This window comes from Cebidichthys violaceus, unplaced genomic scaffold (assembly GCF_023349555.1).
Source record: "Cebidichthys violaceus isolate CVI_PGR_0920_01 unplaced genomic scaffold, fCebVio1.0.p SCAF_20, whole genome shotgun sequence".
NCBI classification, from domain to species: Eukaryota; Metazoa; Chordata; class Actinopteri; order Perciformes; family Stichaeidae; genus Cebidichthys; species Cebidichthys violaceus.
The window spans coordinates 3,333,826-3,361,801 of NW_027176373.1; the positions used below are offsets into that span (position 1 = coordinate 3,333,826).

The 27,976-nt window shown below is 40.3% G+C and overlaps 1 protein-coding gene across 4 annotated transcripts in view; it reads left to right on the forward strand.

Moving 5' to 3' along the window:
- Positions 1–25,186, forward strand: part of gabrg2 (gamma-aminobutyric acid type A receptor subunit gamma2) — a 48,414-nt gene extending 23,228 nt beyond the window's left edge. The window contains exons 7-10 of one of the 4 annotated variants that reach the window (XM_068715694.1): positions 13,161–13,313; positions 15,670–15,875; positions 17,343–17,366; positions 20,318–25,186. In XM_068715694.1, coding sequence (XP_068571795.1) covers positions 13,161–13,313; positions 15,670–15,875; positions 17,343–17,366; positions 20,318–20,599 — 665 coding nt within the window. In that variant the 3' untranslated portion in view covers positions 20,600–25,186. The remainder of the gene's footprint in view (positions 1–13,160; positions 13,314–15,669; positions 15,876–17,342; positions 17,367–20,317) is intronic. The other 3 variants (XM_068715696.1, XM_068715697.1, XM_068715698.1) reach the window with 3 other exon arrangements.
- The last annotated feature ends 2,790 nt before the right edge of the window (positions 25,187–27,976 follow it).

Sequence of the window (27,976 nt, forward strand, 5' to 3'; positions counted from 1 at the left end):
GCAGGCCCTGGTTACACTTGTCTTTTCAATGCGACTGCACTCGCGCACACAGTAGCCATGGGAATAACTGAATTCACCCAGTCGTTCTGTAATTCGCCACAGTTCAACAGAATGTCACTGACACATAGTGCTAACACACACACACACACACTTACACGGTGCATGTGTGTTGTAAAACCCGGGTGCAAGTTGATTTAAAAAATGTTTTTTTTTAAAAACATGCTCTTACATTTTCCTTCTGTTTCAACCACAACATGGTCAAGTGACAACATGAAAAGGCTATCTGTGTAGGAGGATGAGCTGTGGTGGAGAATTTGCAGCGTCCTCTGACTCTCCCTCTATCTGATCTGGTTTGTTATTTCCACAAACAGCCATCTGGTCTCTTGTCAGAGCAGAGAACCTTGGCTGTGGCGGAGAGACCTCTTGTCTCATTTTGCAGTCAGTTTGGGTATCTGACCTGCTTCAAGATTCACGAGCACAACATCTGTCTCAAAAAGCAGTCAGTTGGGGCCTTATAATTACCCCGTCATCTCAAGTACTCGCCATGCAGTGGGCAGCACTCCTGAAAGGTATGAAAATGTAGAAATATTCCATAATATGCTGTACCATCAGCAGCTACTTTTGTACATTTTTATTGCAGACAAACATTATTAAAAACATAGTTCCTGGTGATCTAGATATTTTCAAACTAAATGCTTTCAAACACTATTGCATTTATTTGTTCTTCAGTAAATTCATTCAAAATCCTCTTACCATTTTCAATTTTGTCTTGTCTTCTGCTATTACCGACAAATATATATAAATAAATATCTTAAATTACCTACATATAGCTTTGTTTCCTTATTTCCGGGCTTCTGCTTTCTGTGAAATGTACAAAAAATAGTTGTTTTGGTTTTTTATATAAAGGACAAATGATCTTTTTGGTTGTTGCATTTGCACTGAAGGGGTCTTGTTAGCGGGGGGGGGGGGGGGCTGTAGACCTATAGAGCAGTGAGAATGTCCTTCAACCAGACAGCCCTGGGCTCAGGCACTCATCTGATGGTGTGTACAATACTGCGTTGTCCACTAGCAAGACTCTCTCAGCTAAGAGTTCTTTGTCCAGCATGGAAGGTTGTAGTTGGTTATGGTTACAGATATTCTTTTTAAAAAAAACAACTTATTTTTCACAGTATTCCAGTCCAAGCACTCTCAGCAAAACTGAATTGAAATGGGTCAGGTGAGGTAACAGAGGGACATATAATGCTAAGCTAAGCAGACAGGCAGGCAGTGTGAATTGGCCCTATCCAGGCAATGAAGGCTGTAGCAAATAGTCAGAGGAAGAGATTCCTTCTCATTCTGTGAGACAAGCCAGTGTCTCCCAGGCTCAACTTGAACAAAAAGACTACTCCCACATTAATGTGTCTGTGCTCGTATTCTCTGAGTATCTTTTTTACATTTATTTTTTTATGAAAAGTGATGCATGATTAAAGAACGATTGAGTGATATTGTAATTAAAGGGGGTGGGGGCGATGACAAGGAATCTGCTGCTCTCATCCAGTTGTGTTGTAGCTGTTTGTAAAGGCTCTGTTGTTGTTGTTGTTGTTGTTGTTGTTGGGTTTTTTTTTTTGGGGGGGGGGTTCGCTTCCTTTTCACAGCTAGTGTCCAAAGACTTGGTCTCTCAGCATGTCACTTCACATCAGAGCCACCTGTACTGCCTGGAAGCTTATACCTGCATTTACAAACACAGACACACATGCACACATTTGGATGCACGTACACAATCGCATACAAAAAGAAAAAAAAGAAACATTCACTGCCGCTTGTGACAAGCAAGGACCCCTGAAAGGACGCCAGTGGACAGAATAGAGAGAAAAAGAGATGCAGACAATTTTGAAGGTAGGACAGCCAAGGCACTAGATACACTGAGTTAACCCCTCAGTGGCTGGGTTAAGCTTGACGCTGGGAGCTGTGTTCTCACCCATCTGCCAGGCTGGAGTTCAGGGATGAGCATCATAGTGCAGACAAGGACAGAGAGAAAAGAAAGATAACGCAGGGGAAGAGCAGGAGAGGAAAAATCACAGAGGGGTGACAGCAATAAAATGGAAAGGGATGGTAGTTGTGGCGTTTTATTGGTCCTGCAAAGGGAAATTGCAAAACAGAATCCGTTTTGCCAGTTTACAGAGGTCAAGTGTGTCACGATGTGCGGCTTTGGGCAAAATGTGTGGATTTACCGCAGCTTTATATAAACTTGTACTCCAGTTGGATTATTCTTTATTTCTCACACAGATTACCATCTAGTTGACGTTTGTGTATATATTGCATGAATATAAAGTAATGAAACCTCCATCGCTATTTATCAAATTTGATTGAATGTTTCAAAAAAACAGCACAGCTGTTTTCAAATGCTTTTCAAATTACTGTACTGTTACTCACCAAGGGTCTGCTCAAGGGGGCATTACCTGACCGGCCATTATTAATCCACTCGACGAGGGCAACTTCATCCACAGGTGCCTTGCCCGTGTGCATTTGTTTCCTGTCCCCATCACTGGCAGCCATGACTGTTTCTCATTATTTGAGTAGACTACACAGAGGAACACAGAGTTTCGTTGCTGCATCTCAATGGCTTGTTTTTGGCAGTTTGTCATAAGCCTTGAGGAGACTTCGTTTTTCATTGCGAGAAAATGATTTTCTTTGTCTCGCCATGATTTCAAAGTGGCACGCAGCATCAGCCTCAGGTAGCCAGCCGGTAGCAGATGGGTGCTTACAAGGCAAGGAATCATTGAAGTTTATTAAAAAAAAAAAAAAGAATTTCAGTCGACTCAAAATTAAAACTCTTACTGGAATTATTTAAACCCCATTTTGTTTAGGACAGACTCTGCCCCAAGCTTTTTGATCCATATAATTGGTTTAACACTAACCGTGATCAGTATAGGCGGTTCACACTGTATTTTAAATGTAGTGTTGGAGAGTAATATATACACTGTAGAATACATGTAGTGACTTGAATTTACTAACGCACATTCAGAGCTTGACAAAACTATTTTTTGATATTTTTATAGCACCTTGAACACCAATTTAGATCCAACAACAGCGGTGTGGTTGCATTAATACACTATAGTGTTTGATGGATAGAGAGGAGGTAAAAAGGAGAACCAAGATGAATGAGTGACTTGTTTTATCAAAAAATGGGCGATTAGTCATTTTGTCTGTTGTCTGATTAATACAGCCAGTGTGGTGCATTTACATTAACTATCAAGCACTGCCACAGGGATCTCTCCGAGGATGTTAACCATCTTCCCAGCACATTAGTGGAACAAATGAGCTTAGAAAAGCACTGATTAGATTGCAAAGAAGCTTTTCCTATCCAGCATAAAGGGAATCAATGCCATTTGCTGTCTTTCTTTATTGTTTTGTTACTAGCCTCACTTTTCTCAGCAGTGGATTTTGTAAGGGTTTAAACAGGACTTGTGCTTAATTTGTTGTTTCAGCTGAGCACAAATGTACGCTATGTGCATCAGCCAGCAGTCCTACATATCTGTGTGTTTGACAGTATTCAGAGTGCTTTGGTCCGCGCCCGTGTCCATGAATTAATGCATGCTTCTGTGTCCATTTGCCTGCATGCACATTTCAGTGTGCGCTCTCCACTGGATAGTGGAAGTCTTTTATTTTTTTTTTACATATTGAAAGCTATTCTTAGAGTGACCTTCCAAAAGCCATGCCGTGCTGCCCTGTTGTCTCTGTGCGGCCGCCTGTGTGATTCAGTTTGAGTGGAGAACGCCCAGGGATACATCAGTGGCCCTCTACAGATTACGGAGCTCCACAGTTTGCAGATGATTCGTTGATGGGGCGAATCTGGAGGCATTGTGGTTGAAAGGAAGTGGCCCGGCGAGAGGAGGACAGTCAGCCAAACAAACACATGAACGCCCATGCACACGGTATATATGTGTGTGTGTGTGTGTGTGTGTGTGTGTGTGTGTGTGTGTGTGTGTGTGTATATATATATATATATATATATATATATGCACACTCACTCTCTGACACGGCAAAGGATTTCCCTTATAGCATGGAAGACTGCATCTTTAGGCTCTATGCTGCAAATGGGGAACTAGACCATAATTGAATCCTCAGCTACACAAACACACTCTCACACACGACTAGAATAGATACAGTTCTGCTGCGATGCAGTTCTGCTGCAACACAATTTCCTCCATCTTCCTTTTCGATATCACATTTGGGTCCATATATTTTATTGAGGGTCAAGAAGAAAACCATTGTGTCCTTGGATAACATTTCAGTGTTGTGTCAGGAGTATGTAATGATTAGTTGGGTTTCCATCAATGTTGGTATGCGTTACTATTGCACTGCCAAATCAAAAACAGCTGTTCCCTTAAAGAAATCAGCTTAAAAGAGAGGTGGAACAAACGTGTGACAATATTGTTTTGGCTTCAGGAGGTTTGTGAAATCCCCCAGCGGTAGTGTGGTAACGGGCACACCACACACCACATATGAGTTCAATAGCAGAAATTCAAAGCAAATTAAAGGGAAAATGTTATCAAATTTCTCGTAAAAAAAAAGATGCCACCGAGGCAAGGATGCTTGTCACCACCTGCCTGGTTTAATCAAGAGAAGATGGAGGGAGACAAAAAGCAATAAAAACAAAATCCCAATAACTTTGTTTTTTATTATTCTTTTTTTTATTATTTCTGAGACATTGCATCCCTGATCAAATAAAACACATGTGAAAGCTCAAGCATATTGTGCAAAATGATTCCAGTTTCCAATGCATACATTGTCTTGATGAGTAACGCTTCATTCTCGGAATGATTCACAAAAATGTAAAAGGAGATGCTATATGAGATTTAGTAATATGCAGATGCATACAGAGCAGGTAGTGCAGAATACCTCACCCATGACTTTATGCTGTATATGAAAAACAGCAAATCAAATTTTTTTATCAGATGACAATCACTCCATTTTTGCTGAAGGAAAGAGGTTAAGAAGCACTGAAACCATCATCTGTTGCTATAATAGCTTCACTCACTCACTCACTCACTCACTCACTCACTCACTCACTCGTTTTTGTGTGTGTGTTCTCCCTCTTGCTTCTGGGTGATAGTTGTGATGGGCAGGAGCGGGAGGCTAAATGCTCTGACTCAGCCAGAATCCTCCTTTTGTGAAGCTAAATACCAATTTACACTCCTCCCCATTCCTTCTCCCATCTTCCACGCACACACACACACACACACACACACACACACACACACACACACACACACACATCCTCACCCGCCCCATACACAGCAACAGTATTCACATTTACACGGGTCTGCTCTATACAATCCTTCCTCTTCTCCCTTCTTCACTGCTCACTCTTGCAAAAGAGATGATTTTTATTTAGCTGCCCCTGTATTCCTGTGTCCTATTTTTTTACAACCTCTCTCTCTCTCTCTCTCTCTCTCTCTCTCTCTCTCTCTCTCTCTCTCTCTCTCTGTCTCTCTGTCTCTCTCTCTTTATTTCTCTCTGTGTGTGTCTAATAAGCTAGTAATTAAAATCTGAAAACAGAGAACGGTAATATGCCAAAGGAGAAGAGATTGTTTTGGGAAAGTAGAGCTCATGTTCTCCTCTCCACCCGTCTTTGTGGTATGTTACATTGTTGGTGCTCTGTACTCTTAATAGATGTCTGTTGTTATTGGAGGACATACCATAAAGCTCACAGGAAGACAGTGAGGGTCGAGAAATAGAATAATATTCAGTGTCAAAGGCAGCCCACTGCTCCACTCCTACAACGTACTTCAGTTGTACGGTAACCTCCTGCACCAATATGTGAATATAACTGTCCTCATGATGTATGTTTTTTTTCGTCCACATAAAGGACACCAAAGTCTTCCACAGCGCAACGGTAGGGAAAAGAAGCGAATGTTCAGCCAATACCAAAACGGGTCAAAGCTGTTTATGTCCTTCTTGACTTCTGCTGGTGCAGCTGTCGTTCTGAAACATCATTTTTACTTCATGGTGTTGAAGCACTGAAGGGGTTGATGGGGTTGGACTTGGATTTTGACAAGGGGAGAGTGAGAGACTTTGTAAGCCTGAAGGTGCAGGGAGGGAGATAGTCTCTCTCTCACACACACACACACACACACACACACACACACACACGTACTGTCATTTTTGAGAGATGTGCAGAATGGGGTACTTTTGAAATCCTACATTTTACCAACTATTACTACAGCCTAAATGGAGTTTATACATGTACTGCTCGCATCTGCATGCACACACAAAGTGAACTTTAACTGTCTCTTCTTGGTACTCTGTTGACACAGACAGAGCTGGTTTAGAGGCTAAATGCGTTCAAAGTTGATGCCACTCTGTGGAGCAATTGTTCCTGGGCCAAAACCTCATTGCTCATTAACTGTTGTAAAGTTTGGTCCTCGATGTTCTTCTCACTCAGCTTATTGGCCTTGTGTAATATTCTGCATCCCAAGGTTTCTAAGTAATTAGCTATAAGAAATGAGGAGAGAGTTGTGGAACATCTTGTGTCTGGCTGGCTGGTTAATACATGGCATGAGCATAAATCGCAGAATTGCAATACAAGCAAAATGAGTTTCCCATGAATCATAATGACACTGTGCAGCACATCACCTGGATTCTAGGGAAGCACTAAATGCAGTTAAAAAAATAGAACTTAGAATCGATAATATGCTGCATATTATGCTAATACTTGTCAGAGATGCTACATTGTATCAGAGGCCTGTTTCCAGTAAGTCTCGTTAATGTTACAGTAACATTTAATACCATGTCATCTAAGCTTGGACTCGGAAATGTGTTACCTTCAATGAAACTGTTCATGAATCTGTATGAGGCAGTGCATTGTTAATATTAATGCTGGATAGCGAGGATCATGCATGACGTTCGGAACAAAGTGAACATTTGCATATGAGGCTTACTGCTCTGAAAATATCAATTTCTTTAAGTTGGCACATGTTTTTCTGGGAGTGCTGTTTTGGCAAAGCTTTGTGATTATTGAGGTACTTAAAAGAAAATGCTACTTAGTGTGTGCATGCCCAGGCATAAATCAGGGCTATAGTTTTGGGAAATTCATTCAGTGTGTTGAATATGATTAATTTGATTTCAAAGCTTGAAACCAGGGATCCAGAACCCTAATCTGTAATAGCACTAAGCCATTGGCAATGAAGTGGGGACCGATTGTCTTAGCTTATACAGTGTTTGTCTGAGCTCATCCATCGAAGTAAGAATACAATTGCATTGTTGCTATTGTAAAGATCAATACATGGTGCCATTAGGACGGAAAACTTAAAGATATCCTGTAATAGTGAGTCTTTTCTTCTTCTTTTTTTCAGTGAGCACATATGATTCATTAAAGTAGACATTCCAGTAAGATGAAATATAGTGAATGTCAACTGATTCCTCTTGGTATATGTTGTGCGAAACTCAAAAACACCCAATCTAATCAATGCAAAGTGACCTAAATCTTCACAGCTCAATAAGACCATATCGTTGAACAGTAAAATGTTCTGAGACATCATATCATCACATGACAAAGGTATGATAGTTGTTTGAATTCTTAAATTGTTTCTGGTCAGTGTCCTGCAGCAGGTGTGCAGAGTAGAACAATGGAAGCTAAAATGTAAAATGATTCTAGTTGAATCACTCTTGTTATATCTCTGAAAAAGATATTCATACGGTGCAAGATATTACTGAGAACAATGGTAAATATTGTCCACCCATTTCCTTCTGAGTGCTTGTCTGAACTTGTACAGTCATCTGTTCGTCCATCTTTGGTTTCAGGTTGTCCATTATATTTTCACACAAATCATAGCTGAACGGATCCCCAATAGGCCCTCCGGAAAGCTTTTCGTCTGGTGTGCTCATCTCTGGTTTTCTTTCACTGCGTCACACACAGCATCGCATTCTTCTCTTTGCAGCTCATCTGTCCTTTTGTCACCTGGCCAAAATAGTTAAAACAGAAAGTCAGACTAAAAAGGTGATGTATTAAATATGGGGAGAAAGGAGAGTGAGAGTTGAATTTTATAAGTTGGAGCTTATGTAATGAGTGTGAATTGCATCTCTCTGTGACTGTGAATAAGAAATGATGAAGCCATTTTCAGACGAGTTAAGCTGAAACACGGACAACGCACTGAGAGAGAAGATGAATGCGTTGGCCTGTTTTTTCATCATGTGACGTAGTAAACTCACTAATGCAGTTGTCTCCTCATATCTGTAGAGAAGTAAAACAGTTTAGGCGAGGAGAAAAAGTAAACAAGATATTTGTTTGTGACCTGAAAGGGTGGCATTTTTTTAAGACGGTAGCCGCAGCTGGAGGGGAGGGAAGAACTGCCCCATGGTCTGTGTGGTAAATGCTTTGTGGTGAATAGATTGATTACAAACTTATATGGTAATACGCACCACTAAATCACAATCACATCTGGGCCACAAGGTGGCAACAGCCCAACCCTCCCCCTGCATAGATAAACTAACTTTTAAACATGCTTTCCTAACTTTTCCACTTCAAATAATGGCAAGGAAACCAATTTGGCAGATTCTCACTACGAGTCATAAATCCTATAAACAGCGTTGCTCTCAATAATTTCAGAGCTATTAGTGTGTCGTAGAGAGGGATATTTATCGGTCTCTGTCACATTCAACACAATGTTAACAACAAGGCAATCAAACTCTGCAGACTCCTGTCTGGAGTTTAATCATGCTGCTCTGTTCCCGCAGTCACTCACCATGACAATGCTGTGCTTTTTTTCCATCTTGCCACCCGCTGTAGGGCAGCAATAGCTGCAGTAGCCTGTGGAGGCAAAATGCAAAAACCATAGTAACTAGTTAATCACTGGCATATAGCTTCTAGTCATGTCACAGGAACTGGTGAGTTAACATTCCCTGTAAGTATTGTTGACCCTGGCAAACAGCCGTGGCATAACCCTGGTCATTAGCAAAGCTCCTGTCTTTCTCACCAACACACACGCATACACACGCATATGCACACATGCACAATAGCATCCGCTGTCACCCCTGATTTGGTTGACCCTTGACAGGAGAGGAGCTCAGTATGACAGCCTGTCAGCAGCCCTGCAATGTGTCTGGCTCGTCTCCCTTCATTGGATGGCCAGCATGTGCCTCAGGTCTCCCCTGCCCATCCATATCCACACCAATTTACAGCCTGGCTGCCAGCAGAACCATATTCTCATGTGACAGTTTTTTTCTTTTTTCTTTTTTTTTTTCTTCCCTGGTCAGCAATCCTGAATTTCCATGGTTCATTCCCATGAAGTCCCCTGTGGCTGTTCTGCAATAATGTACAGCCACATTTGGATCAGCATTTCCTCTCGCAGCTTCAATACTCTCCCGTCAAATACAGAATGTTGTAACGACATCTGTATTCTAATAATAATAAAACATCCACTTTTTGTGTGTATTTCCACCTCAGTAGAAGGCTCATGCTGGAAGAATGATCTTCTTTTGTTTCCCCTGCTCGTGTGTGTGTGTGTGTGTGTGTGTGTGTGTGTGTGTGTGTGTGTGTGTGTGTGTGTGTGTGTGTGTGTGTGTGTGTGTGTCTAAATTCTGTTGAGTGCGTTGTCTCTGCGGCTTTTAACAACAAAGTAACACAATTCTGATGAATGATCATCCCCGCCAAGTTTTTATTGCTTTTTTGTAGATTACATCAGCTTGTAGTAAATCGCTTTTGCCGAGGAAATGTGTGATCCTAATGAAAATACTTCAAACCATATCTTAATGCAAACAATAGATTTGAGTTGTTGTCTGCATAGTTGATTTCTTACACAGCTGTCATCAGCATTTTTCATTCATGAAATATAAACAGAAAAGGAGCGGCTCGACTTGATAGCGACGTAATTACAGCGAAAAGAAGATAGGATTGGAGAAATTTAAACTTTTGGTAATAGAGAAGCAAAGAAAAGAGGCCAAACGGGAGGCCTTCGACAGAGATCCGATCTCTGAGTGTGTTTTTGTTACTGAGGGAAATCAGCACATGTAGTTAATTATGAAAGACTTAGGACTGCAGCTGCCTGTAGATCACAGGAGATGTGGGTGTCGTTGGATACATGCGAAAGGCTGTGAGATCATAGCACCATGTATGACAGCTTCTTTATATTCATTGTTGATCTAAAGAAGGTAAATTTGACCTTAGCGGTAACACCCTTGAAGAAGAGAGCTTTTATATAGACCCTGTGAAGATGGCGTGCGAACGCTCCTGTGAACACGCCCTCATCTGCTGGCGTTGACAGATGGGGTGTTCGAGCTGAGGTTGGTTTGAGGGCTCGCGTTAGGATGAATGCAGGCACGAAGGCTTGGATGCTTTGATATCACAGCTGCAGTCGTATGTGAAATAAACAGGGACCTTTCATCCCACACACAGGCGTCGAGTGCGTGCAAGTGTGAACCGTCATCTAACTTGCCATACAGCACTTTAACGTGCAACTTGAACAAAATGTACACATTTGAAACAAATTCAAGAGGACACGTTGAATCTGAAATAATAAAAATCAGGTTCAACTTTTTTATCATTTAATCAATTTAAAGCTCCTATGTGCAGTGTTATTAAATATCTAACTTTGGCCTCTCTTAGTGGTGCATTGTTTTCATTGCCTGATATCAGGAAATGGTTTTACGCTATATTCAAATTGTGAGCGCCGCTGCTAAAAGTTCACACGATCAAAATACTCTCTTGTTTCACCGAGTGCGGGTCTTCCCCTGTCGTCCATGGTCGCCCATCGCCCAAAAGCAGCCAACCTTAGGGAAAAGTGGAAACACAGTCTTGGCAATGCACATTACCACATGCTGCTACACCCCCACCCACCACACACACATGAACTGCACTGGTATTCAGCCGGGATTGTATACTTCTTTTACAAACACAAACATATGCCATCCGAATATTTTAAAAGATCGAAGAATCAGATAAGAATTTAACAAGTTAAGATTGACTCAAACAGCCAATCAAATATAAATAAACAACATCGAACACGGTCCACTAATTGTTTTTGGGATTGTTTATCTTGAACTCTTTGCTCCCCATTCTGTAATGTTGTGAAATCACTGCCAGACACTTAAACCAGTGAGGGAACTGGAAAGCCTTTCGTATTGAGTGGAATCAGGAAGTCATTAACAAACTGATGCATTATAGAGTCATAATGGCAGGCAGGCTGATACAGATATATCAGCCTGCCGGAATGGAGGGCATCGGTCGATAACAACTCCTCAAAGTGTCTTCCTGGCAAGTGCTGTGCCCCGTAATGAAACTAGCGAAGAGATGCATAAGCCAGGAGGGTCTTTCGCCAGCCGACCTCACCCCTGTGGTGGCAATCCCATTATCATTAAGTGTCCGAAGAAATATGAAGGAGGCTTCGTGTTGCTGACCGAGCTGAAATAAGTGTATTAACCGGCAGTTTCTCAGCTGTCAGGGGTCTCGGTTTTAGGCCCCTGCTAATGTAATGTTAATAAAAAACAAAATAGTGGGCTGTGGGACCCCTGAGAGCAGCCTTCATGTATCTCCCGTACTCCTACAAACCGAGGCGGCGCACTGTAATATACCGTGCACCTGCCTGCATCAGCAGAAAACACACATGGTGATATGAACAGTTATGGTTGTGCTGCTGAGGTTATTGCACTTGGTTTATTTAATGGTGCTATCAATGGCTGGGTGAACAGAGGTGCATGGTGGGATGAATCTCACAGACTTGGTCCCTATCCAGGCACTACGTGGACTTACACACACACACACACACACACACACACACACACACACACACACACACAGAGTGCACATCTTAGCAGAGATAACACACACTGACAGTCTCATCTCATTCCCTCATTGTTTCTCATTAACACACAAATACCCAGATGTTGGCTGCTTTTCAATAAACTGCAGTATGTGTTGTGCGCATGAGGGAAATTATTAGCCAGCTGTTCAATCCCCAGCTGCAGAGACTATTCAATGTGCTGTGGGTGCCTAAACACACACACACACACACACACACACACACACACACACACACACACACACACACACACACACAAACACACACTGTAGATACATGGCTGAGAGAAAGTAGTTTTGTGCCCTGCATGTTACAAGCCATAGCGAGAGGCCAGGGGAGGTTTCCGACACCGTTAACAGTCCGATGTTAATCAATTAGCAGACAACTGACTGAGCTGGAGGGCAGCAGTGAACTGCCACTAAACCCAGGGAAACTGACAGACAGGTACACGGTTAGACCGCTCAAGAGGACAGTAACCGTTGGCAAGCATTGCTGCATAGTCCGGCTGGCAGGAATGCTGCTGGAATATTTTTGTGATGAATTTGTTCTTGTCTTCCTGTTTGGCCCTGGTTCAATTCACTCTTTTTGCTGAGGTGTTAGAAGCCCATTGTGTGTGCGTGTGGTGCAAGAGGGTGCGCGCACGTGTGCGTCCGTGCTTAGCATGCATTTTAAACCGGCAGGCCAGATGATCCATATTGTCAGGGTCAGGCCTATCTGGGCTCAGCTAACCTCAACCTCTTAACACCTAACATCTGCTGGGGTCAGACAGCCAGCCAGCCCAGGGATGGCTCATCATCAGCTGGACGCTAGTGTTCATGGTCCAGCTAACTACTGGCAAGAGACGAGGGTTTGTTTGAGAGAGAGAGTGTGTGTGTGTGTGTGTGTGTGTGTGTGTGTGTGTGTGTGTGTGTGTGTGTGTGTGTGTGTGTGTGTGTGTGTGTGTGTGTGTGTGTTTCCAAGCAAGTCGGGCTCTAAGCTCTCTCTGAAACTCTCCGTTTCATTTTAGATCTCCACTTGCCTTGGGCATACATGCTGTGAAGATTTTGGTTCCACAACATTACATATTGATCAGCCCATGACTTATCAGCTTGTTTAATCCATGCTTGGTGTTTCTGTGTTAACAGCCTATCATAGCAAGATAATATCTACTAATACTTGAACCGTACTTTTTTAAACATCAGTGCAGGGCGCTGTTGGATTATTTTGTCCTTGTCTTCTAGGATGGATGTGAAAATGAATACTCAAGACTAATCACTTTGCATTTTTTATACTAAAGTAATAAAGTAAATTCTATCCCATAGAGACACTTTACATCCCGTATGTTTTGTGACATATTCCACATGCCCTTACTCTGTCTTTCTTTTCTTATTTTTCTCTCTCCAGGAGACTATGTGGTGCTGACCGTCTTCTTTGACCTAAGCAGGAGAATGGGCTACTTTACCATTCAGACCTACATCCCATGCACCCTGATTGTTGTCCTCTCCTGGGTCTCCTTCTGGATCAACAAGGATGCTGTACCTGCAAGGACATCATTAGGTAAACGGGAAAGGAAAACTTTCAAGTCATTTCTGCCGCACGGTTTTTACCAATTGCTGTACATACTGAAATCAGTTATACAAAAGAAAAAAAGGTAATTTAGCAAAAATAATAAAAAAAAGATAATTTTCTTTTAGACCCCACATCCCTCTCCTCTGCAACTGCTCATGAAGCCTTGACAATGCCTTTGCTGTAGTTCATTTTTATAATCATTCCACTTCGAAACACATCAAAAACCCTGTGGTGGTCAGACACTACCTCAAACTGAAAAGCAACCTGCCTAAGCTTCCTCATTTCCTGCCCTTCTCTCCTTTCCTTTTTTCCTTCCTCCTCCTCTTTTCCCCTCTGAGACAGGGCAGCTGCTTACGAATCTAGTTTGTCTTGATTAGAAAAGCCTATCCTGGCACATATGTTTTCATACATGCCTTAATGAGGCATTAATTATGCAATACAGCAGGGAAAGTGCAGAGATGCAGCCTCAGCAAAATAAGAATGCAGGTGGCCTCCTAACTGAATGCAATAAGGAGTCACGGAATGAAAAAAAGAGGTCAAGAATGAGGATTTCAAGGAAATGTATCAGCTTTTTGAACTTGCCCTTGGCATCCATTGGACATCTTCAGAAGTTCATTCATGATGGAGTTGGCTACATATTCCTTGGTCAGCTTTCCATTTGGCCCCTTAAGGCTCTAAATCCTGACCTCAAGTCAATGTGATGGGATGATTAGCGAGCATAATTCAATGTGAAACAATCCCTGCAGGAAGAAACCCTCTTTCTACCTCACCAGCATCGTTACTTTGCCCATCATTAATCTGTCTAAAAATAGCTTGTTTGGTTTTCCCCCTGCTTATGCAGCTCCAGCCATGATTTGCAGTCTAAATAATAACACTTCTAATTCCCTGCTAAAATTGTACCAAGAGTCAAATATTTTAATTTCCGTTGAAAGATGATACAGAAGGTACAGGAAGCCAGGTGGTTAGGAGGCGGATTAATGCAGATGACATAATTCCTAATCCTTCAATGACATCCAGAAATATATCAATTCACTTGCAATACTGCGATGTTATTCTTGACTTACAATGACGTCTTTCTGTCGGCAATGACTTTAAACATAAATCATCTCCTATATACAAGGCGGTACTCTTGTATGAGGGTTGTGATGTTGCTATTGATAATAATGTTATATCAGTGAATTTATAAACGCATTTCACCTCGCCTCGCCTCCATCTACAGCACATCATCATTAGAGACAGAGTGCGAAAAGGGGGAGAGGGTTACCAGATGGTGGATAAAAGAATCTTGTACGTCAGTGTGATGGTCAATGGCAGCTCAACCAGTAAAGTATGTGGATCAAGGGGACAGCAAAACAGCTGCTCACTCCGTCCTTATAGGCGTCTAACTGCAAGAGCTTGCTATTAAACAGCAAACACTAATCCTCTTTAATTCATATATATATATATATATATTGTGTGTGTGTGTGTGTGTGTGTGTGTGTGTGTGTGTGTGTGTATATGTATGTATGTATATATATATATATATATATATATATATATATATATATATATATGATACATATGATACATATAAATTACTTTTAAGTCACAGTTTGTTATTGTTGAGCAAAATAAACCTCCAGCATTACATTAGAAAATAAAATACCAGAAAATAAATATCTCACCTTACATCATATGAATATGATATGCATCTCCGTGAAAATTTGAACTACACTGTACAGTGATTTTTGTTTTTTGTTTTCTCCCCTTGGCATGTGCGTTTCTAAATTGGAAATGTACGTCATACGCAGCACTTGGCTATAAGTTTTGAGTATTTTAATGCATTGAAAAAAAACTGCTTCTCATCTGTGAAAATTATTGAAAACCTCCACTCCTTTGATCTCCTCTTGGACTTTTGCTCGTTTCAGCTTCCCTCCCAACTGCGAAACTATTTTGGGGAGAATATCCTTTTGGTGACAAATGCGACACTATCTTATTAACTCTTCTTTACGCGTCTGAATAAATGTCTGAATAAATCTGTGAGCATCGTGCGGATCATGTTCAACTTCACAACAGATTTACGAGCACATGAAGTACGGCAAGATGATTATATTTGTGTTATAACTAAAATTGTGTTGCCTTTTTGTCAATATTATATTGTACAGTATGGCAACAGATACAGTAAAACACAATATAAAACATTTTGATGCAGGGAAATTACTATTTTACAAAAAAAAAAACTTAATTATGGAGCATTTTTAGATGAAATAAGAATTCAGAGTGTATAAAAAGTACAGAAACTGAACTTACACATTTCTTTTTTGTTTTGAATAATTTTCTGTGTTCCCTCCGATCGCATTACCAGGAATCACCACTGTGCTGACCATGACCACGCTGAGTACTATTGCCAGGAAATCCCTTCCAAAAGTTTCCTATGTGACTGCCATGGACCTGTTTGTGTCAGTCTGCTTCATCTTCGTCTTCGCCGCACTTATAGAGTACGGCACGCTGCACTACTTTGTCAGCAACAGGAAGCCGAGCGCCAAAAAGGACAGGAAGAAGAAAAACCCGGTGAGCGTCTCTCTGAAACTAATTACAGTGATGTTTTGTTTTTGTTTTTTTAAGAGGACACTTTCAGAAAGTTTGGTCAATTTCTCAATGTAGCTACAAACAACATTTTTTTTTTTATTTCTATACTCTATCTTTGTGTAATATCTTTACAGTATCCTTTTATTTAGGTGAAATGTCAATTTCTCCTGACTCTCTCACTGTCCCTCCCCCACAGTATTACACTTCGGGGATTAAGTCTTGGAAAAAAGCTAAACACTGCATTCCCAAGGGAGCCTCTTCCCAGGGGCCACCACACAAATTACTCAATGAGCGAGGCGTGCCGCTCAAACCTTTTCCTAATCCGCCACATATCTGTTACACTTGTAATTTAGACCCATGTCACATGACAGGAGAATTGCAGTCATGTGATGTGAGCCTTAAATCCCCCAAGAGATCATGGCAGCTTGGTTTGAAGGGACATGATTTCTCGTCATGTATATGAGCACTTATGGAGCCGAGAACATTTCCTCTCAACAGCAAGACTAGCACTTAATCAGCTAGAATAGAAATGACGATTTTGCATGACATAAGTGATTAGTAGACAAATTAACAACTCAAAGTCTTCTTGTTTAACTGAAATCCATCTTTGTAGTCCTGTAATTTTTTTTTGGGTGGGTGGGATAGGACTTGAAAGATATTAAACCTCTCCACTAAGTTTCCTGTGCTTGGATGAACAAGAGTGTTGAAGTGGAACTTTGGGAAAGTGAGGCGCTCTAGTTTCAGCCTCTGTAACTAAGGTTTCTAACTGACTCGTGGACGAATGAATGACTAATGAAGTGGAAGGTGTCGTGCCAGTTTGCCATCTCAGAGGGGCTTTTCTAGGTTCTCCTGCACGACTTGCCAAGATATAGGAAGGAGAAAGTATGCAAGAAAACGAGGTCTTTGACTGAAATTCATTTGATATTCATGAATTGTTAAAAGCATGGAAAGAATAGGAAATCGAGGAAATATAAATAAAGAACTTCAAAAGTGTATCTTACTTGTAAGCCGTGTTGGTTCCTTGTGATCTTCTTCTTAAGATGCAGAGGGATTTTCAACAGCAGATGTCCTCCTATCATTTTATTTAGTTTCTTCTAGATTACCGTCATACATTATCACAAGGTGTATTGTTACATATTAGACTTAATCTCTCCAGTGTGGCATCTGTGACATCTTTCCTAAGGTGATGTTGGCATAAGAATCATGTGAAATACATGTATCCCACCATGCATCTCCCCCTCTGTATGTTCATAACATGTACATCTACAGTATAATTCTTCTCTTTCCATTTTGAGTTAGCCAGTAGAGTGATTGTAAATTTCACACATTATCTTGTGTTTACTTTTCTTTTTATTGATGTTTTCTGTTCTCTGTTTACATGTGTTCTTTGTTTTTGTTTGTTACTCTCTTTCAATTCCGCATATTCTTTGTTTCCTGTCTGGACAAAAGCTCCTCCGGCTCTTTTCCTCAAAGGTATATTGCCTGTGTCTGACTGCATGTGTCTGCTGCATTTTGGCTCTTTGAGCCCCCAGCACCTCACTGCTTTTCTGTCTGTTCTACAGCAGATATGCCTCTCTTTATTCCCTCTGTATCTACCTGCATTCTTCCTCATTAGTTAATAAATAGGTATCAGAGATGACATTAAAAAGGAGCGCTCTGCAGTGCACAGTGCGGAGGCAGCCAGCCTCTTCCTTACTTACGTACTTATGGAGTTTTTCAAATTTAAATAAGCATCCCACACATCCCCTGTCCAGAGGAATGTAATAGTCCAGGCCCAGCGTGGACTCATTCTGGCTCCCTCTGTCCTCTTTCACTCTTTGTTGTTGTTGTAACCACAGTGATCTAGCAGTAGCTGCAATAGCTTCCTGTTCCTTCCCTTCTCCTGCCAGTAAATCTACCTGTGTGTTTGTTGGGCTTCTCAACCTGACGCTTCCTACAGAGTCAGCAGAGCCTTAACAGACTGAAACAGACAACCCCTGCACGGTTAGGTCTAATTCGAGATGGAGGTCCGTTCAGAAGATACATGCCAATCTTTAAACACACAAAAAGCATCCAGGGTGGGTGGGAGCTAGCAAAGATCTGAATTTCATCTTACACACCATTCAAGGCAAGAAAATCTTCTTTTACACATAGTGTTCCGCATCAATATTGTATTGGGAGCAATCATTGTACGGTCAGATCAATTTGATTTTCAGCCTACACATGGGTCTAAATGTACTGCTGAAGAATCCACCTTTACTTGTACACAACCATCAAATATTCAATTTAAGTCAGATAACCAAGGGCTCCTCCAGCAATGATCCTGAATGATTCTGCCTTTTGTGGTCTCTGAGAGGTTGTCTAATTTCAGCCAGTTAAAGTTGCCAATGCCACTGTGTTGTTTCTTTGTCGTTGTTTTTAATTTATTTCTTGCTAACACCGACACAGCACAGCCCAGCTTGACCAGGTCATGTGGCAGGATGCTGTTAATGCTCCTTCTGCTTGAGCTTCCACTGCTCTTCCTCCAGTGCAACCAATCCCCTTTGAGAACTGAGTCATAACCTGTTCTGCTAATCGCCCCATTACCTCAACATGCATTAATACGGACAAAAATGGCGAAACTAACTCAAAGGTTGTTTTGTTTGTGGTTATATATCGTTTTCAAAGGGACCACAGGTTTGTGCACTAGTGCTGGTCAAGACGAGAAGTCGTAGGGAATGAATAGTTCAATCAAGTTTAAGTATGTTTAAGCTTGTTTGAGAATGCATGCTAACAGATCATTCTCAAGCTGAAACTGACCAATTTTATTTTTTGTAGCAAGCATGGCTATTGTAGATGCATTAAAATGAGGCCAAAAACATTCATGGAGACAGAGTATTTACGGTTTTGTGCACTTTAAAAAAGAACTTATTAACATAGAGCATTATAAAGACAATACATAAAGAACGAAATGACAGCTCCTGGTATTTTTTTGAGGGAAAGTGGTGATGTGAAATTCTTAGAAGTTGAACTTTGCTCAACGCACTGTGTCATTTTTAAATGATGAGCTTGACACTCTAGTTTATCAGCAAGGTCAAGGAACCTCTGCCAAAGGGGGTGGGGAAGGTGGGGGGGGCATTTATCCTGCCAAACAGCCAGAATTCCAATTTGTGCGAAGGTGGCATGGTATTTCAAGATAAAAGCTGATGAAAGCAGTCTGTTTGAATACTAATTGTCTCCCTTTAGAATGACAGGGCCACAGACTTACTGATGTCCTATTTTAGGAAGAAATAAAAGGCATATGCCCTCCAGTGGTGAGCACAATTTGAAAAGGAGGTTTGTTTCAACCCATTTAGTGACAGAAAGAGTGGGCTGGAGAAATATTGAGCTGTGTACCGCACATCTGCCACCACATGCTCCTCCCTAAGCTAAGCTTAATGATGTATCATAAGCCAGTTACTACCTATCTTATGAATGCATTTCAGAAAGAAATGCTTACAGCATCCATACAGGTCCAAATTATGACATTTTGTTGAGTCACAGGGCGTTCGAAACATTTTAAAGTAGTGCTTAGAACATGTGACTCACAGTCATCTGTTTGCTACAGCGTTTTCACTGCATTTGTAAAGGTTCTCTATACGATATTCAGAACATTAATATAGCATCAAACAACTATTCGTATGTAAAGATTTAGTAATGTCTACCTGAGCAGAGAATGAAGTCGTGCTCTTCTTTGTGTGTTGTATTCCGGGCTACTCTGTGCTCTGTTTACATAGCAGTGTGGCTGCACGTGCCTTTTAGTGCATGTTAGTGCATGTGAGCCCCACTGGTTACACTCTACATCCTACTAGACGATAACGCCGTCCCGTCGTCATGGACGTGTAACGCCCACCTCCCGTTTCCCCTCAGGTTAACACATGTTAGCTCTGTCATCACTGCTGATGTTGTTTGCACTTTTAGTGCTCTTAGCACCATTCGCTGCGAGCCGCTGACTCAGCCGTCGAGGAACTAAATATGCTCTGAATTTCGTATTGACCTTTTAAATGTTGTGCAATAGCATAATAAAAAAAAGAATTAGGTATTGTCCAGCCCCAGCTTTAAAAAGTATAGCTGCTAAGTAAAGCAATATGGACTACTGTACTAAAAATATTATGGCTGCTTCAGCCGCCAGCCCAAAAGTGTAATCTGCATCATAGGTTCCACAGGGACGACTGACCCTTTGCCACTATGAGCCTCACTAATTACAACTACAGGTGGTAGTTATGGCTCAATTTGTATTTTCTGACATTGAAAGGGTCCATTGGCAAATTGAGGGTGCAAATTACATTTTGCTGACTAATGACAGAAATTGAAGCGGGAGACAGGAAATGGCAGCTGAAATTAGGTCCCCTTTTATGTCAGGGAGTTCTCAATTACGGCACTCTGGGGCTCTGACAGCTAACTGTGTCATTTTGTCCTGTTAAAAGCAGACACCCACGGTAGACATCCGTCCACGCTCGGCCACAGCCATCCAGATGAACAACGCCACGCACATGCAGGAGCGAGACGAAGAGTATGGTTATGAGTGTCTGGACGGGAAGGACTGCACCAGCTTCTTCTGCTGTTTCGAAGACTGCCGCTCCGGAGCCTGGCGGCACGGCAGGTTGCACATCCGTATCGCCAAAATAGACTCATATGCACGCATCTTCTTCCCCACTGCATTTGGTCTCTTCAACCTGGTCTACTGGGTCTCCTATCTCTATCTCTAGGCCTGGGTGGGTTTCCAGCCTTATCATACAGCTCATTTCATTCTACATATGCTCTGTGCCAGCAAGTGACATTGTGAAGGAGGGGACCCACTGAAACACCCACTGATTTGATTTAAAGCATTTCCTTTTAATTCCTTGAAATTTTAGCTATTTTATTTGAGAACTTTAACAGACATTGCAAATGTTGTAGCATTACATTTAACTGGTATGAAGGGGTTTGTAGATGTGTTGTGAAATCATTGATTGTGTAAAAGCAATTAAGAGGATTCATAAGGTTGTTTTTTTTCTGGTTTTATGATATGATTCTGGACTTTTTATTTGGAATTCCTTCTCCATTTCTTCACAATGGGTCGTCTACTAATTGCTTTATGTTAAGACAAATGCATCCCTTCCATAGAAAACAATTGAAATGAATGGCAATTCAGATCACATCAAACGCCTGAAAAAAAAAAGAAGAAATGTGTATCTTATCATTCCTTTTCACTTTAATTTTTCACTTAAAATACTAAAACACACAATCTGAAGCACTTTAATAGAGCTATGTTTGACTGTGATGCTAATTTAAGTAATTCATTTAAATATTGGCACAATTAAACATTGTATTTTTCATGTGTGGTCAGACGGAGAGACGATGCTATTTATGGAAAATGCTCAACTGTACAGACACTGTATATAGTTTACTATTACATAGTGGTTTACATTTATTGCATGCACCTTTCAGGCCAAAAATCAACATCTTTTATGGTCTTCTGTTGTTGGCTATAGAAAAAAATAAATAAAAAATGAGCACTGTTGATTAACATTTAAGATTTAATTAAACTATTTTCTAGAAAAATTGGAAAATGAAATGATAAAAATGTGCCCGGTTTATCCTTTTCAGTTGAGGAATCATCTTTGCATACAGGTAGGAGGATCAGCCCAGAATTTCAGGCCAGACAACTGGTTTAATTATTTTTCCTCACAGCTTTTAGCTTACAGTATAGACAACACTGACCTCTCATCCGCCCCTACATTTGCTGTTAAAAGAGTCCATTTACATAATGACACACTTTTGTTGTATTTTGGTTATGCAAGCTTTTACAAGAGAAACTGTACTAAAACAAGTAATGTTTTATTTTAAAATCATTGTTTGCCCTTTACATTACCAGAGTGAAAGCTGCAACAGTGTAACCATTGTGTGAGTTTCAAACATATCTACACTTTAATGTGAATGTCGATACAGACAGCTGTTGGGTATTTTGAAATCCCTGCAGTGGGACAGGATTCATTCTATGTGTCATTCTGTGAGCAACAAAACGAAAGCAAAAAAACCTGAAAAAAATATGAATTTATATCAAATACACTAAAGAACTTAATACAAGTACAAAAAAGTATCTTCTTAATTTGAGAAGAGATGTGTAAACTTTATTATCAAGCATCTCATGTCCTATCTGTTTTAGGAGAAACACTTTGAGAATGTAAATTATTACATAGTGAGGAAATTGATTCACTGGCTAAACATAATTTCATTATTTTTGTATTTGCTTTGACATTTTCCCTATAAAATTAGCTTGAGTGCCATAATATGAAGAGTGTGAAGCGAGTGGCTCACACAGTGAAAGCATCTGAATTGTAAATGTTGTGTATGATAACATGTAACGCACATGAATTACAGCCACTTACAGATTACAATTTTGATAGACACCGGTATGCAACAAATGGAGACAGTGCTTCAGTATAATTTGTAAACTCAAAAAGGAGTGGGTGTATATCACATTATGTAAATAAATTATGAACAGAAGAAAACACTCATCCTGCCCTTGGGATTTTGTATAAGGGTATATATTTTGTAATTTCAGCATTGTTACAGTATATCATCATACAGTATATTAGACTTATTGTATTATGCTGGACTGACCATGTAGAATACCTTGGGGGTAATGGGGTATTTATTTATTTATTCATTAATGGTATTTATTTATTTATTTTATTTGAAACAAAGTATTTTATGTTCATATAGCCCCTAAAAAGAAACACAGAATGCTGTCATTTATATCAAAGATACATTTTTGTTTGATGTGTCAATGGAGCTTGAGCTTATTTATCTTGTGTTTTCTATGTTGTGATCGATGTACACTACTCTCACAAAGGCCTGTCAAACTGTTATATCTGTTGAATTTGTGAGTTGCAACATTACCTTTTTTTGCAGCTTCTGAGTAGTTGACTATTTTCAGGGGGGGGGGGGGGGGACAAAAAACAGTTCCAAGCCACCAGAAGAAGAAGAAGAACATTTGCTTAAGTGACTATTAATTATATCCACCTTTTTCCACCTCCGCAAGGGTTTTCATTGGTCTTGGTATTTGCCATCTTTAATAAAGCATCAGTGATATTAACATATGCATTTACCAGATATTCTCATATTTCCTGAAGTTCTTTCCCTTTTGTATTTAATGGTGGCCCTGTTGTGTCCCGAAGCTGCCACTTAGTAGTCTGTCTTCAATGTGCACATACTCCATCTCTGACATCTTTAGGGACGTAGGTGTGTCAATAGCGATGTAGAATGGTCATCATCAGTGTTCTGTAGTTTAAAGTGCCAAACTGACACACATGCAATAGAGAATATGAAACTATAATATCATTTGTGAATCCACTTTTACTGCCTTATAGTAAAAACATATGCTAAAAGTGTGTGTTTCCTTCAAGGAAATGCTATGCAGCAAAAGTTGGCCACACCATATTTCCTCAGACATTTTTCTTCTTTTGTATGTTTTTTTGTTTGTTATTGATATGGTACTGATCCAAAAGCATCGGGACAATTGTTTGAATGTAGACCAGACCAATAAAAACGAACCATTGTATCACGGCTAACACAAAGACAGTTCTGGTTCTGACTGAATCGGACTTTATCAGGATGCTGGGTTTGTAAGTAACCAAGCATATCTTGTGTTTGGATAACAGTGTGCAAAAAAACAAACATACTATATGACATTTTATTATTTCCATCATGGTAAAAGTTTCTAATTTTTGTTATGTTTTTGTGTAAATTCCGAGCTATAAAGGCATGTTGGATATGTTTTCACAATTGGGACTAATTCAAGCACTGTTTCTTCTGGTCTCAGTCCTTTGCCTGCATTGACTTATTTTTGACAAGGTGATTTTATTTATTTTGGGACCCACAAATGAGACATATTATATGAACCGCACATGTAGATATTTTCCATTGTTATGTATTTTGTCAAACAGATGAAAACAAAATGATAAACACTGGATTTACGGAGCTCAAAGGTATCCAAGAACTAGGTACATTTCATATGATCCTCATACATACATTATGTTAGTTGTTCGTCATCTATGTATATTGAGTATTGTTAAAAAAAAAGAAAAAAAAGGGGGGGCACTGATCAATTCTGTTAGGGTCTGCATTATATACTATACATGTACTGGAAAAAAAATCCTTTTCATAAGGGAATGGCACATAGCTGTGGAATTTTACAATAAAATTGTTGCATTTATCACCGGCATAGGTTCATCATTATTATGTATTACTGTATGTGTACTTGTGGTTGTAATATTTCATTGCTATGCTATATTTTTAATATATATGTGATACCATGAACAGACAAGCAAGTATAATTTCTACATTAAAAAGCTTACTTGAGTAAAAGTATAGTTATAATTTCATACAGTTTGGTAGTTTAGCCCTATGGCTCCAAAACTGGGGGTCGGGATCCTTCCAAAGTGTCACTGGAGCCATGAGATGATTAATGGGTAGGGAAGAAATATTGTGAAATATTGTATAATTTTACCTTGTGGGGCCTAGCACAGGTGTTTAAATACAACAATGAGAAGTTTAAAGGGGATGTTGAAAGTGTTCCTTTCTACCCCTTTTTTTGACAACTTCTCAAGAACTCCGTTTGCTTAGCAGCAGACATTTCCGGCACAATTAGACACAAACATCAATTTGTAAGGAAAACCAGCTGGTTGTGAAGCAATATGACATTTCAACCAATGGGGGGAAAAAACATACCAGTCAGTCTAACTTAGTGTTTGCTAACATATCATTAGCTTGGACTGGTTCATTTTCTCCGATCGGTCATGTGTGTGAGTGAGTGAGTGAGTAAGTGAGCACCTCAGTGTCGGTCCACAGCTGATCTTGCATACTGCTGCAGCAAACTACATTATATTTTGGGTACCAGTCGTGGCTGCATGTTCATGGTCTGCTCGTGGTTGCCGTGACTCACACTTTCTGGAAACACATTCTATGGCCTTTTTTATACTGGTAATGAGTGCCTGCTGACTCCTCACTCACTACTCTTTACCGGCCACTAGTGGTAGCGCAACTGAGTGCATCGCCGACCCCCCCATCCTCTCCTCTGTGCCCACAATGGGGGATTACAGTTTGCAGTGTATAACAACTAATGTTATGGACAGACAGTGTGTTTGGCTAGCAGATCTGCCAGTACACGTACCTCTGCGGGTCACTTTTATTGTTTTGGACGGTGTATTTGTCTAACTGCTGAACGCTAAAGGAACTACCAGAACGCAAACTGTACCCTGATCACAGTTTGATGAGTTTTGTTGTTGGCCATATTATATGAAGTTTATTAAACAACGTTTAGCTGATTACTTCCATACATTTGCTTGTTTTTGAGTTTGAATGAAAATGTGTTTTACAACAGTGGGTTAGCCAATTTTTAGTTGTATTCAATCAATCACACACTACAGCAGTGATCTTTGCAGACGCCTCCCGGCACATATCTGCACTCTAATGAGCGCACCTTCCATGTTGTAAATTGGTTTGACCGGCAATTCAGGAGTTCAAGTTATAGACTGAGGTTGATCATATCAAACTCTCAAGAGTCTAGCAATGCAGTGTGTATGATGAAAAGGAGCGGTTGATAATAATAGAAGATAGATTAAAAAAAAAGATAGAAATCCAATGTTTTTATATAAAGAGGCTAAAATAAAGAGCTACAGAATTGTATAAGCACCACAATGTAGTAATACATAGTACAGTAGTACAGTAGTCACTGGCTTCCTCAAGGCCAACAACTGCTGATATACTGAAAAGTATTCTCCTCCAAAGTCAGCGCTGTACAGATAAATTACTTAATTTTATCCAGGCAGGTAAAACATAAAACATGCTCCAAGCAATGTCCTGGCATTGATACTAATATTCACAAAAATTGCAGAGTAGATCATTTACACCCAGACCGACTGCATGGCCAGTTACTAACATACTGGAACCTTTTCTCAGGCAACGAGTTGTTGAAGAAGCTGTAATTAAAGTAGACCACAATAAACACATTTATCCAATTTCGTTGTCTTTTGATGAAATGTCAAAGTGTCTTTTTAATTACATGGTAGAAATGAGGATGACATATTGAGACATTTTAATAGCTATGTCTGCAAATTGTCCAAAATGGACTGATCATTATTTTCCCCTTGTTGGAGCAAAAACACATCTAATTGTCCCGCCCTCCTCTTCGTCAGTTGGCCAAATCAACACTTTAGCACTTAGCACTTATCTTGATTAGCTGTCAATGTTGAAACTGCATGTTTTCTGAGGCTGAGGTAACCATCATCCATAAAGTTTTGTAGCATAATTTCAAAACATAATACTGAGTAATCTGATCTGTTTTATGGAAACAGCTAAGCACATTCGTTTGGCATGAATTAACTCTACCAGAAGAATGTTTTCATTTCAGAGGACATTTATTTTTATTTTTATGTAGGAATAGCACAGTCTGTTCTAGCCTCGTCCAGTGACTCTCTTCCTTCCAGGAAAGTGCACTCGAACCAGAGTGGCAGTTGGCTGATGGGACCCTGTGCTGGCACCTCTCCCTCCACTGGGCAGTGTGGCAGCTGCAAAGGACAGCCATGTGAATCCCTCTGATTATTACACAACCGTCTGCAATGTACCACAGCACAGAGCTGTCACAGCCCTTTCATCAGCTGAGGTACAGGCTCTTCAGCGAGTACAGAGCTGGGATCGCAGGGAGTCCTGCATGAATTATGAAGTCTGCACATGGCTCACTTTTAAGGACTTCACCCTTGTGCTTTCATCACTGTGCGCACAGAGATATCCAGAATATGCATATACTGCCTCCTATTTTAATCATTCCGCCTCGGTGATGTTTTCGGGTCTCAATCCATCTGTTCCATATTCATGGATGCAATATCTAATAAGAATTTAGTGTTCAAAGGTCACCGTGATCTCACATCACAATTTCCTGGTCAAAACTCAATAATTAATTTGTAAATCATGACAAAATTTCACACAAATATGTGTAGAAAATGATGAAGTGATAACATGTTATACCCAAAAGGTTGAAGGTCAAATTTACTGTAACATCACAACACCTTTCTAATGCAGGAACAGGAGAAGAATGGAAGGTTGTGACCACATTTTACATTTGGTTGCATACTGAATCGGTGACTCTAATCTTGGTGCCCACATTGAAATTGTCGTGATTGTGTAGATCTTCTGTGCTGCCGGGTTGAAAATATGTGTGAAGCATCCACACATAAGAAGGCAACTTAGTGCTGCTTCTCAGCAGCCCACTGCTCCCAATTGGCTAGGGATGGGTTAAATGCAGAGGCTAAATTTCATATATATATGTACAATGTATAATGAGGATGATAATAAACTTTAAGTCATGACTTTCGAAATGCTATACTATGAGTTTTTAATGTCTTTTTTCGACATGCTATACCATGGGTATTCAATTAAAATTCACCGAAGTCCATTTCCTCACACAAAGGTCCGGAACGCCACAATAATGTCTAACTTGCGCAATGATTTAGTACCATATGTATTGAAGTAGCCGAACAGTTAACGTCTATAGAAAGTGTAATGGTAATTTTTTACGTAGTATATATTTCTACTCAGTATATTGTATTCATGCATAAGTAATTTTGCTCTGGACTTTGTTGAACTTCACCGTGTCTCTGTTGTGCAAAAGAATAATTCTCCCTTGCCTGTTCACATAGATAACTAACTGTGTTGTATGAGAATGTTCCATGCCAAGGCCTTTGGGCTGCTTGTTTTGGTTGCTGGCCGTTTGTTTTCACTTGTTGTTCCTATCAGTCTGAGACCAAAAGTCTGAGACCGAGATGTCTGTAACATCGGCCATCGGCCCCCACCTTTGCTCATTCTGTATAAAGAAAGCTTGTTCACTTTTTTCAAGGTTCTTCCTCACTGACTGTACGCATTCTGTTGTGATGATTGAACCTTCTCTGCGCAGAGAATAAATACTTAAAAGACAACCTGGTTTTTGGTATTATGTATTTCAGCATTAGAAGACTCACGCAAAGCGGGTATAGGATTTTTTTCCACCACAAAAGTGCAATTGAGTAATATCTCAACAATATTTATTGTCAGTTTTCAAATTGAAC